Source organism: Silurus meridionalis, chromosome 24 (assembly GCF_014805685.1).
Source record: "Silurus meridionalis isolate SWU-2019-XX chromosome 24, ASM1480568v1, whole genome shotgun sequence".
In the NCBI taxonomy this organism is placed as follows: Eukaryota; Metazoa; Chordata; class Actinopteri; order Siluriformes; family Siluridae; genus Silurus; species Silurus meridionalis.
In genome coordinates, this window is record NC_060907.1 from 15,534,262 (window position 1) to 15,546,908 (window position 12,647).

General features: G+C 36.4%; 1 protein-coding gene across 1 annotated transcript; it reads right to left on the bottom strand.

Moving 5' to 3' along the window:
• Positions 1-487: 487 nt before the first annotated feature.
• On the bottom strand, positions 488-7,137 carry cyyr1 (cysteine/tyrosine-rich 1). Its single transcript, XM_046838441.1, has 4 exons — positions 6,760-7,137; positions 5,015-5,114; positions 1,524-1,684; positions 488-1,344 (listed from the first exon to the last, which is right to left on the bottom strand). Exons 1-4 carry the CDS (start codon positions 6,836-6,838, stop codon positions 1,211-1,213), a joined length of 474 nt encoding a protein of 157 aa, XP_046694397.1. The 5' UTR covers positions 6,839-7,137; the 3' UTR covers positions 488-1,210.
• Positions 7,138-12,647: the final 5,510 nt, after the last annotated feature.

The following is a 12,647-nucleotide window of genomic DNA, read 5'->3' on the forward strand; positions in this document are numbered from 1 at the left end:
ATGCCTCACAAGCTAAGGAAATACTGCTGATTAAGCAACAACTTCTCATGTACCTGCAGTGAGGAATGAAATGGAAAGCAGGTATGGCAGCAGAGCCTGCTGAGAAGAAAGAATGCTTTTGCATTGCAGCTGCAGGATTAGAGTCTCAGCTGATTAGTCTCTTTGAGATGAGTGAATGCTTTTACTGAATATGCAACAATGCAAAGAGTAATATAGGGCAGAGCTTGTGGATAATTGTAGCCATTTGTTTGCAAACTGAACATGTCTTAACGTTTTACATGGAGTCATGCAGGATAAAGTGTAGGGTATATTTTTGATGCAATGCAACCTCAAAATGAAAAAAGGTTTGTGTCAGAACGGCATGTAAATTGCTGTGGCATCTCAGCATCAAATCTGGAGAGAAAGTCAAATTTTTAACACCCACAAACACAATGGTCAATACACACAGGCATATCCGGTGAGTAAATAAGAAAACATAGAAAATATATTCTGATCACGCAGTTTTTAAGAGTGTTTATTTTTGTTCTTTAAATTAATATACCTCACTTGAAAGATTGTATTTCTCTCATATGTCCAGTGGAATATAAAAAGCAAAAACATTTGTATTACCATGGTAATAAAAGCGTCAAGTTATCTGTGCTCATTTGGCTGACGCTTTTAAGTGGCCTTACATTTAAGACATGGCACATCCAAAAAGTCCAGCGACAAGGGACTTTCTCCTTCTTCCGATCAGTATGCCCAACCACTTTCCCACAGTTATTGTCCTGTATGGAATTTCTTTGACTTATAAACCTTTGATTTTATTATTGTCTGGTTTCTGTTCACAGATGAAAGTCCTGCAAATAGATCTTCATGAAACAATCCAAATCCCAAAATGGAGCATGGCTTTATCTATAGCATTGCTTCTACATTTTGTGTCAAAGAATAATCCAACTGTTCATAGACCACCTGCATATCCATTTAAATGTACACACAAGCCATTAAAAAAAAACATATACAAATACTGGGAATGATCCACATCCCCATTAATATAAATCATATTCACAAGGTGGCAGGTCGTTTGAATGCACGACATTGCAGAGTTTAGTTACATTTTTCATCCTTGCGATGTACCCGAGGCAACTTTTAATATTTTCGAACATTAGCGCCACTCTGTATATCATAAGTAGTGTTTTCCAAGCCATGTCTTGAGTACGTGCATGAGGAAAGTTTATTTTTGATTGTAGCCCGGATATGGTGGGGGTGGGGAGTAGTTCCCTGTTCTGGTAGGCATTGGGGTATATGGAGGAGGTTGAAGATCTGGGGGAAACATCTCATAGTCAAAGCTGTAAGGAGGTGGTGGCCCTGTGTGTGAAAGACAAAAAAAAATTAATACGACAATGTAAATGCCAGATATAGAGGTGTAGCATTATAGAAAAAACATCCATTTAAGCACTATCAGTTCATCTTTAACAGCGAAGTTCCCCTGTGGACTATGTAATTCAGTTCTGTAAAGAGTGTGATAAAGTGTGATGAATTGTTACCTGGATAGCCCTGAGTCACTGTGTTGATGTATGATGTGTTAAAGACGCCCACTCTCGCTCCACGGCCATTCTTCAAGCACATGCAAATGCACAAAAATATGGCGGCCACAGCACCCATCAAAAAGACTACTCCGAATACGATCCCTGAAATAGCTGTGCCCCTAGAATTGTTAACAAAAACGTATGTTACCATTGCATAATAAACAAACATATAAGCAAACAGTAAACATAATTCGCAATCATTTATTTAGATGACAGACCAATGAAGTTTATTAGGGCCTATATTTATTAGGGTTTAAATTACAACTGTGTAGTCCCTACCAACTTCTATACAAACAATAAATAAATAAATAAACAAACAAACAATCTAAACCAGGTGGAAAAAGTACACCCTTTCCAATTTTACAGTTATAGAGAGAGTTTTAGCTGCCAGTTGTTACTAATGAAATACACAAGATCAATAATTAAGAAGTGTGGCTACCTCTATAAAAGACATTGTTTTGTTCAAAGAACATTAAGGTATGTCTATATCATGCCACAAATAAATGACATTAGACATGACCCCAGAAAACAACTGCTACTGCTCATTAGTCTAGGAAGGGCTATAAGGCCATCTCCAAACAACTGGAAACTCACCATTCTACTGTGTGAAGGATTAGTTATAAATAGAGCCATTTGCTTCATTTATAAACATTACTTTTTATAACCGTTTTATAACCAATTAAATCCCCTTATTCCAATCCAGATTAAGCACATTTAATGTGAAGCTGAAAATGCGAATGTTGATAATAGCACATTAAAAAAAATCATAATAAGTATGACTCTAATGAGATGTTGATTAAAAAAAAAATGTTACTGAATTATAGGGTGTATTTCTTTTTTTCCCCGATCTGGTTTCTGAATGTTTAATAAAAAAAAAACACATAATAAAACCACATAACATTTGTTTTTTTGGTCACTTGAGATTATTTATTTGTATAAAAAAGTTGGTCAGAACCAGATAAACATTTATGCCCTTATAAATAAAAACATAGAATCTAAGAAAATTGTACTGTAATATTCTAAATATATAATCAATTTACATTTTCTCATTTAGACTGGTAAGTTAACTTGCATGTTCATTTATAACCTCCTGCGTCATTGCAGCATAAATAATAGTTCTCTTTCATCGACATGGGACATATTAGAGACTACACAAAACAAATGAGACAGTCTGCTATGTGTCATAAATCAGACATATAGCTATAAAACGTAGCTACATGCCTGAACACACACATATTTGCTGTTAGATCATGGCTGGGTATTTGTCGAACAAAATATTTGCATGGAACATCAGAGGAAAGCATTTTCTTTCATGTAACCACAAATATAAGTGTTTGGAGTGTACAATACAGTACTGAAACCCTTCACTCTAATCTGGGTGTGTGGCCTGATGAAACAAAAAATTGTTGCAACAAACAATCAAGGTGGGTTTACAATAAAAAGCAGGATAGTTAAACAGGAAAGAACTGAACACCACTGTTGAGTATAAATGATGTGTTGGAGCTGTTTGTCCTCCAAAATATCTCGGAATATTGAGAGAATACTGATTACACAATCATTGGACACTGTCAAGCTACAATTGTCTTGTCATTTTTTTCCCGGCAGAATAATGAACAGACATATAAAATCTGAAGAAATAAAGTATTGCAGACTGAACTTAGTTTTCATTGCTCTTAACTCTCAGCAAGCATTATGAAAAACTCAAGTGATTTTATGCTGACAAAGGGATCTATCGATCTCTTATACTTTGTTAACCAATAGCCTGTTTGGACTTGTAAATTGTCCAGAGATTTTTCATTTCCAAAAAAAGGAAAAATCTAAATGTGGAAGCTCTCTTACACTTAACTAGGCAGATCATTAAAATTAAGACCAGACCTAGATGTTCACCACCACAGTTAACATTAATGTGGGCCTGGTCCTTGACATCAGAAATGAATGAAGATTTGTTATCTCTAATTACACTGCAACTGTAAATGAACATCTCATTAGGCACATTCTTTCACACGAACAACACTTCTGTTTTCAACTGACACTTTCTTCCTTGTGTTAATTTGGTCAAGGGATAAAAAGTGTGATATTTCCACCAGCCTTGCAGTCGCTTTCTTTATGGTTACAGTACATGTGTCTGTGGGTTAATGGATCAAAATGTCCAGTGTGAAACAGCCTTACCAAGGGTCCCAATAAATCTTAAGCTGACTGTATGTATTGCCAATTTCATACAAAAGTGCAATATTGTTTGTAACCTGACAAACATAATGAATCATCCGTATCTGGGTCTTTCTACCCCCCCCCAAAACAGTCAGCAATGTTGTAATGGCAAGCCCGACCACCCAAGTTGTTCAAATGTATTTGCTTCTTGGAAAAGATAAATCCTTCATTATTGTCTGCAAAAGGCCAAGTCAACACTGTTCTGTCACAGAAAAAATGGAGCACTTAAGATACTAAAGACAAAAGTTAAAGAAGCATAGGACAAAAAAAACCCCAAAACATTTAACACACCTGATCAAACAAGTATAAAGTGTTGCACAGAGAACTTCTGCCCATATATCATATACTCACTCGCCTGGAATTAAGTGTAGATCTTTGTGAAAGAACCTTTAATGCATGATTTGCCTTTCGGACTGTAATCACTTCATAACTGTAGTTATTTGAGAAAACACAAACCCCTCACAGGTTATTGGCTTCCTAAGAGTGTTCTACTTCTTTCTATAATTAAATCATTCTCAATAGAACCCCTTAATGGTTCCCACTGCTGTAAAAAAAAGTTACAAATATTTTCAAAAGCAGTTGAGGTACCATGTACAGATGATGTTACAGAGCAGAACAGAAATCCCTATAGACCAGAGATACCAAAACTAGTGTCTGCATGCCAAAGTTGGTCTGTGGTAACTTTTGATTTGGCTCATCATGCCACAAATGAGAAGAGGAAAAAAGTAAAAAACTTTGGGAAAACTTTGGAGGCCACTGAATAGTTATTTTAGGCATTGAAATCTATTGTACATTAATTTGATTGTTTTTCAATGTACTACAAGTTTTACTGAACCAGAATTTTGGAAATATAACTGCATTAATTAAGAAAAATGATTTTTATTTATCTATCCATTTTGAAACTTCATGAATTCATAAACAATAGGAACCATGGCAAATTTAATGTTAATATAATGTTTAGTATAATGCAACATTTATTTTTGGCCCACAGCCTTCAGTTAGCCATTCATAGCAAAAAATTGGGCTCCTCAGCTTCAAAGACAGGTTTTTGAAGAAAAGAGCTTGTTAGGAAAGTTTATTGTTCCAGAGCACCGGAAATCAGTGAGGTTTCAGATTTATGAGCATAGCAATTAAAAAACAGCTGTCTAAAGGTCGAAGTTCAACCTACTGGTAACAGCAGAAGTTAAAATATCAGGGGGAGACGTGTGTCTGTGGTTATGCACATTGCACTGGGTACTTACGAGAGTACATCCCCCACGTAGGCGTAGTACGAGCAGCAGAAAGGAGGCACTCCATCGCAGCAGTATTCAACACAACCACTGCACTGAGCCTCTCCGTGGCCTGTAATTGCAGACAAACATGAAGATAAATACCAGTATGCCTACAAATAAACTAGAACCTCAGCAACCAAATGAAGATCCTTTTATCCAATTAAGTAAACTAATGTGGGTACAATGCATTTTTCTTTTTTCTTCACATGACCATGATTGACATTTCTGTCAATGAAGGAACATTTTGTAACAAATATTAAAGTTTAAAGTCATGAAGATTTTATGTGCATTAAATAAAGACACTAGACTTTAAATCTTTAAATTCAATGACCGATTGTGGTAAACATGTGAGGGTATAAACACTACAGCATACTACCGTTTTCTTACCTGTTTCTAAACACAACCTTGATGAACTTATTTTCCCTCATCCTTCTTGCTGAGCTTGCATGTGCTATACACTATCTAGGCTCCTCCTGCTCACTGACACTTCTTTCTTTTTTCTTTTCTTGCATTTCTTCTTTTTATGTAGACACAATTGCTGCCTTTCTTAAAACAGATGACTATACAATAGCATTTGCACTTGTTTGTGACAACGTCTTTCATCATAGACCAATTAATGACTTCTGGACAGTCTCTTCTCATATGCAAAATTAAGACCAGTTAACAACGAGCAGCCATCTGGTTTGCATTTATTTTAATGAGATGATTAGCTCAATAAGGCTTGGCTTGAATTTTTCAACCATGTACAAAGAGACACCCCATCCCAATTTTTTAACACACTTTGCTCTAGGATTCTGAGCAAAGACATGTAATTAGCTGGATCAGCACTGTAAGATTAGAGATAGAAAAAAAAATCTCCTGGAGCTTTTCCAGAGATCTCTAGGATTTTGCCAAAAGTTCCCAGCATATCGGCCCCAACATGGTCTCCTATTTAAGTATTCCCCAAAACATAAAGCATACAATAAAAACATTTTGGGATTGACTAGAATTTTTTATACATGATCAGTCAAATAAAATGCAAAACATTCTCCACCCACACAAAACAAATGCTTGCTGACATATCTAAACCCTGTTGACTAAATAATCGGAAGTGATGCCACAGCCATAATGAAATCCCTAAAAGAAAACTGCAATCCCTGCAGTAAATCTTGTGTAGGTGGCACCAGTTTACATGTGGAACCCCCACCCCCTTCAGTTTAATGTGTGGTGTTGATGAGTGCATGTGTGTGTACCACCATGTGTGGTCTCCAGGAGGTCCTGCTCATTCCTCTGGGTCCTGTCGGCCAACAGGATGAGGACAAAAGAGCCCATAGTGCTTCAGGCACCTTTTTTAAATGTTACCACCCAGAGTAACCCCCACCTCTGTGATTGTGCATTGTGAATAGGGCTTTAGCAATGTGCTGGCATTACTAATAGGCGCTTCATTGAGCTATTAACTACAGAAAAGTTCACAATCTCAATCAAGTTTAGGATTTTTGAGTTACTATTTCATTGGACTGTACGACAACATTTGTATTTCCGTTGCAAAAAACAACGGCAACATGTATTAGATTGTGGCACAACACAATGCATTTGAGGTTTGTTGGAAAGATTTGAAAAGAAGCATGGGAGATCATGGAGAAATATTTACACACACACTCTTTGAGAATGATCATGCCTGGTGCATACATGTTTTTATAACACTGTAGGATTAGTTGCCATGAAATGAGTCTTACCGGCGAAAAGGCACAGAAGCAGCGATTCCCTTAAGAGTTTCCATCCCGGTTGTGAACTCGTCTTCCTGGAGCTTTCCATCTTTTTTAAAGCTTTTTTTTCACCCAAACGGATGGGGAACTGTAGCACAGTTATCCAACACCTCACATAAGACAGCAAGGCGAGTCAGTGTTTACTAAACATATCTATATTTGTGTACACACGAGTGTAGAAATAAAAAGAGAAAGACTGAACTATATGTTAACTGTATGATCATTGAATAAAGAAGGTCATAAATGAAGATCGAATCCCAAAGAAGACTTTTAAAGCCCTGCCCCACGTGTTCCGGCTCCACAAAAAAAGTGTCCCTTGACTTCTTCCTCTTTTTTTTGCCTCCTTCCTTTTTTTTTTTTTTGCCCGGCTCTTAGCTTCATCCCCTCCCCCTGTGGCTGTAACGACTCTGTACTCGAGAAGAAAGAGAGAGAGAGAGAGAGAGAGAGAGAGAGGATGAAGAAGATGAAGAGGCCAGCTCACAGCGCACAGATTCCCAACAAAACCCCGTGGGCGCCTCCAAAGTCACGATGCTTTAACATGAAAGAAAAAAAAGCACGAATAAATGCTCAATTAGACCTATTAGGGAACACTGAATGAGCTCACGATCATTCCGGGAACATGATACACTCCAGGGTTGTTTACAGCACAGACTGTGAAGTTACTCTTGTATCTCAGAGGTTTAGAAGTCCATACACAGCATTAGATTCTTGTTTTAGCCACCATTTGTACCTAATCATTCACTATCTGCTGATAAAACAATAGAAACTGAACATAAGTTCTAAAGTTTTGCACTACAAACCATCTGGTGCAAACCATTAAAACCATTAATGATTTTTATTTATTGTTTTTAAAAAAATTTGTTCTATAACGTACGCTGGCACTGGATGACCATGAACGCTAACTGGTTTCAACAAAATGTGATCTACAACTTGCTAAAAAAATCTTCAATCGGTGGTTCAGATATACATTACACAGGGGTCACCAGCCTTTTTGAATCTGTTTGATACACACAGTTTTCAGTTTGATCTGAAATAACACATTTTAATATATGTTATTATTAATAATTAATGATATTCATCTATGTGAAGACACTGATCATGGTAATGATTTCTCATAATAATTATCAACAATCATTTAACAAAGTAGGAAGCAGCTATTTTTAGAAAAGGCCTGCGGGCTACTCATGTGGTCCTTGCAGGCTACCTGGTGCCCACGTGCACCATGTTGGTGACCCCTGCATTAGACATAACATGTGTGACACACAATTGTCACACAAAGCAACAAATAAGAAGACATCCAGACGAACCCTAACAGTTTCCATTAAAACCAATACAATTCCCATTTTACACCGCAATGTCCAATATACAACAGGTTTACTGGCGGCGCTATTTTGTGATTGAAGAAGTTTTTAATGTCTTTAGCCCGAGTGTATTTTGGTCTAAATTTTGGTCTAAATTGATATGTTTATATCATAATCAAGAAAATGTTTGTGAATTGTGGGCACATACAATATATTTATTGGTTTATGCTTTCACTTTTTTTTGTATTTGTTTCATGCCTATTCAGGGCATCATTTTATAAAATTTCAGTATCAGGAATTAATACAAAAATATATAATTAACCTTCAATAATCTATCTATCTATCTATCTATCTATCTATCTATCTATCTATCTATCTATCTATCTATCTATCTATCTATCTATCTATCTATCTATCTATCTATCTATCTATCTATCTATCTATCTAAAGTCATCTATCAGGATATCAGTATACTCTTTCACTCATTGGACATTTTATTAAGTAAACTATATAAACAAAAGTTTGTATTATCTGACCAGAACATTCATACATGCTTTCTGAACATCCCATTCCACAATGGCTTTATGCAGAGGGCCATTGTCCTGGAACAGGTTTGGGTCTACTAGTTCAAGAGAAAGAACATTTTATGTAACTGCATCCAAAAGACATCATGAATAATTGCTATGGTGACAGCTTTGGGAAAAAACACATATGGCTGGAAATTTCAGATGTCCTAGTACTTGTCCATGTAGTGCATGTCAACTTGATATGTACATATTATAAAATACACTGATGCAGAACAGCATTGCTCACCCCTTTGAGTTACCCCCCCCCCACACACACACACACACCCATGCCCAGCCACAGTATGGTCAGGTGGAAATTACAGTCACATCTGAATTGCAGCCACTGTGTCTCATTTTGTATTTCAGCAAAATCGACAGTGCTTTTGCTTATTAGGTGTTTAGCAAAATTACACCAACATTGTATTGGGAATAGAATCTCAGACTGACTGATTCTCTGATTCTAATGTGTGTAGTGTCGCCCCCTTGTGCGTATAATGCACTAAACAACGTGTCATATCCAAACCAGGATAAAAAAATATAAACTATTTTGCATACATTTACTCTGAGGATAGTAAAACTTCATATTTATAACTATTTTTACTGTTTCTGTGGACAGAATGGTGCAGCCAGCTGCCAGAGCAAAGATAGAAGAAATGCTTTAGAATTAAAATGTTATTTTTATCTGTTACCAGTTTTCATACCTTTTCACAATATACACTCAATGTCATCTTTTTTTTTCATGGAGTTATTTAATCAAGCAATCATGTGCAATGCAGGAGAACATGCAGAGAGTCAGGAGCTATAGGTCAAAAAGTTAGTTCACAACAAACATCAGTATAAAGAAAAATTGTGGTATCTGTAACTTTAACTGTGCTACGGATGTTGGTACCATGTGGGCTGATTTGAGTATTTCAGATACTGTAATACAAAAACTGATACAGTCTTCACCAGTCCAGTTTCTGCTTTTCTACTGTAATTGTAATTTTATACATCAAAATATATTTTAAAATAAAATACCAAATACCTTAAGTTTAAGTGTATGAAAATAAATGACAAAATGCAGCAGCCACACCATTTATCAAAATAAACGTCTGTATTTAAAAAATACTAAAAAAGTACTAAGAAAATACTTTTAATGGAGCATGAAATTTCTTCACAAACCTTCCATTAATTGGCCTATACAATCTGTATACACTGATATAGTTGATTAAGTAAACAGTGTTTAATAGCAACAGCTTTTCTCTGGTCGAGTCACGCAATAAATCTGACACGTGCAACCAGATAACAATTAAATATTTATTTATTTATCAATCATTGGACACCTACTTGAAAGCTGGCAGCCTGCACATTTCTTACCTCCACCACCTTCTTCCATATGGATCAATTTTCAGTTTTGATCTCAACAAATTTTGGGCAAAACACTGAGTAGGCAGCAATCACAGACTACATTTTTATGATGTCATCATGTAGACTTCTTACAAAGTATTTTACAGTATTTTAAAACTACAAAAATACATAACACTAAAGTATTTTAATACAAAATATGAAGCTATTTTATTTAACCTATCAAACACAAATGACAAAATCTTATTTTTTAAATACATGTATCATAAATACCAGAGGTGGCAAAAGTACACACATCCTTTACTTAAGTAGAAGTACAGATACTCATGTTTTAAAATACTCGGGTAAAAGTTGAAGTACTGATTAAACTTTTTTACTCAAGTGAAAGTAAAGAAGTCTTGGCTCTGACATGTACTTAAGTAAAAAGTAGTTTGTGTCGCAATTATGAGGAAAAAACAAAACGCCACCTAGAGGGTTAATTGTGTAAAACATGGCGGATTTTGTGTTTGATTTGAGACTTGGCGCATAAATAAAACAAAAGTTTACTGATTAAAAATATTTTTATCTGGAGTTTATTTATTTATTTTATATCTAAGTAAAGAAAGGACGTCGTGGATAAATGTATTTTTTTCCGAAGGTTTTAATCTCCCCTCTTTTATATTTAGATATTTATTTATGTATTTACTTTTTTTATAAAAATTGTAAAAACTGAAATGCGCGCTGAATTGATAGCGCGTTAATAACATTTAGTGCCGTTTACAATAATTAGAATTTTGACAGCCAAACATATATATATATATATATATATATATGGAACCCGGTTATCTCGCCCTCGGTTACCTCGACAACCCTATTAAGTCGACGTTTTTGAAGTGGAACCGCCAAATTCTCGCTTTTTCTAAGCATTTTTTATCGGTTATGTCGACTTTTTTTATGTCGCCGAACCCTGATATCTCGAGCACAAGGGGGGAAGAATTTGCCATTTAACGTCGGTTATCTCGATCGGCGCTGTGCAGCCGCAGAAGAACTCGCGAAAGTGGCGGAAAAATCAAGGCTTACAGCTGCTACAGGTGTTGTATTGTATACTGGTGAATCTCTGCTGTTAGTTAGTGCACATATGCCTTTTGTTGTTAAATGTTATGTGATGAACGGGAGGCGAAAGCCGCGCTTGGCGGCGCGGAACGTGGGATGAGCAGCAAAAGCATAGAATGAACACCGGCAGGATCGGGGGGGAATCCGCGGTGCACTTTGGGAAGAAAAGAGCAGCCGTTGAGAGAGTGCCGATGGGAAGGCACATACCGGGATACGCATGAGCGATAACAACGACCGCCGTGAACCAACATATACCAACAATAACGGACAGTGAGAGTGTGGAAGTTTAAATAGGAGCTGGTGATGATGATAAACGAGCACCATATGTGTGCGATTGAAGCGGAGCTTCAGAGAAAGCGGCCGAGAAAACACCTGACACGCTGAAGGGGGCCGAAGGGGGCGTGGCAGGTGAAATCCTGACAGATAAACATGTACTGTATGTATTTTTATAGCATGCCTTCATCAAACAAATCGCAGCAACGCTGTTGTGTAAAAAAAACCCTTCAAAAACACGTGCATGCACATTCTCATTTATTAACACACATCATGTACATAAAGAAATTTTAAGCACGTTAATATATTGCCGCCATTTTGATTTTCGTTTATCTCGATCATCGGTTACCTCGATGCTTTTTGGCGACCCCCTAGGACATCGACATAACCGGGTTCCACTGTATATTAATACAAAACGAATTAAAAATGCTGTTACCTAATGAATATGTCCAGGCTGAAGATCCACATATAGAACACAAGCAGAGAAAAGATGATGATGATGATCATGAATGTGTCTGTTCTCAGTCATGTTTAATCACTGACTCCCTCTGTCTCATCCACGTTAACTTTACTTCTTGTTGCGTTCTACCTGCTCATTCTAAGCTTCGTAAACTAGTCTACATCTGTGGTGAGTGAGAGTCAGGACTTTATACACCAGTGGATTGAAAAAGACGCGCAGTAACAGGAAATCGGTTGTTCGGCTGAAATCGGCACGCAGTGAAAATTAAAAAAAAATTGTTTCACCAAATCAATGGATTAAAACTAAAGTAACGAGCCGGTTTTGTAAATGTAAGAAGTAAAAAGTACAGATATTTGTGTAAAAATGTAATGAGTAAAAGTAAAAAGTTGTCTAAAAAATAAATAGTGGAGTAAAGTACTGATACCAGAAAAATCTACTTAAGTACAGTAACGAAGTATTTGTACTCCGTTACTTCCCACCTCTGAGAAATACTGCCTGTCCCTGGTTATAAAGAGTATACTCATGTTGTGTAAAAACTTATTTGGCATGAAAAAAACCTCCTGAAATGTACTGATTTACGTAAGTATCCATAACCTTAGCTGAGGCACTCCAAATTACGTTCGGGCATATCCTGCTTATTTTACTTATCTTGAGAAAACTCTAGAAATTAAATTAGCAAGATCATTCGCATGATTTAGATTTAGGTACTACCATTTACAATGTATTTCGGATCAAAAACTGAACCAGAAACTCCAGAAAATCTATTATAGTATCAAAATGTGCTGAGACACACATTCCAGCCTGAGTGTAAAACCATTTATA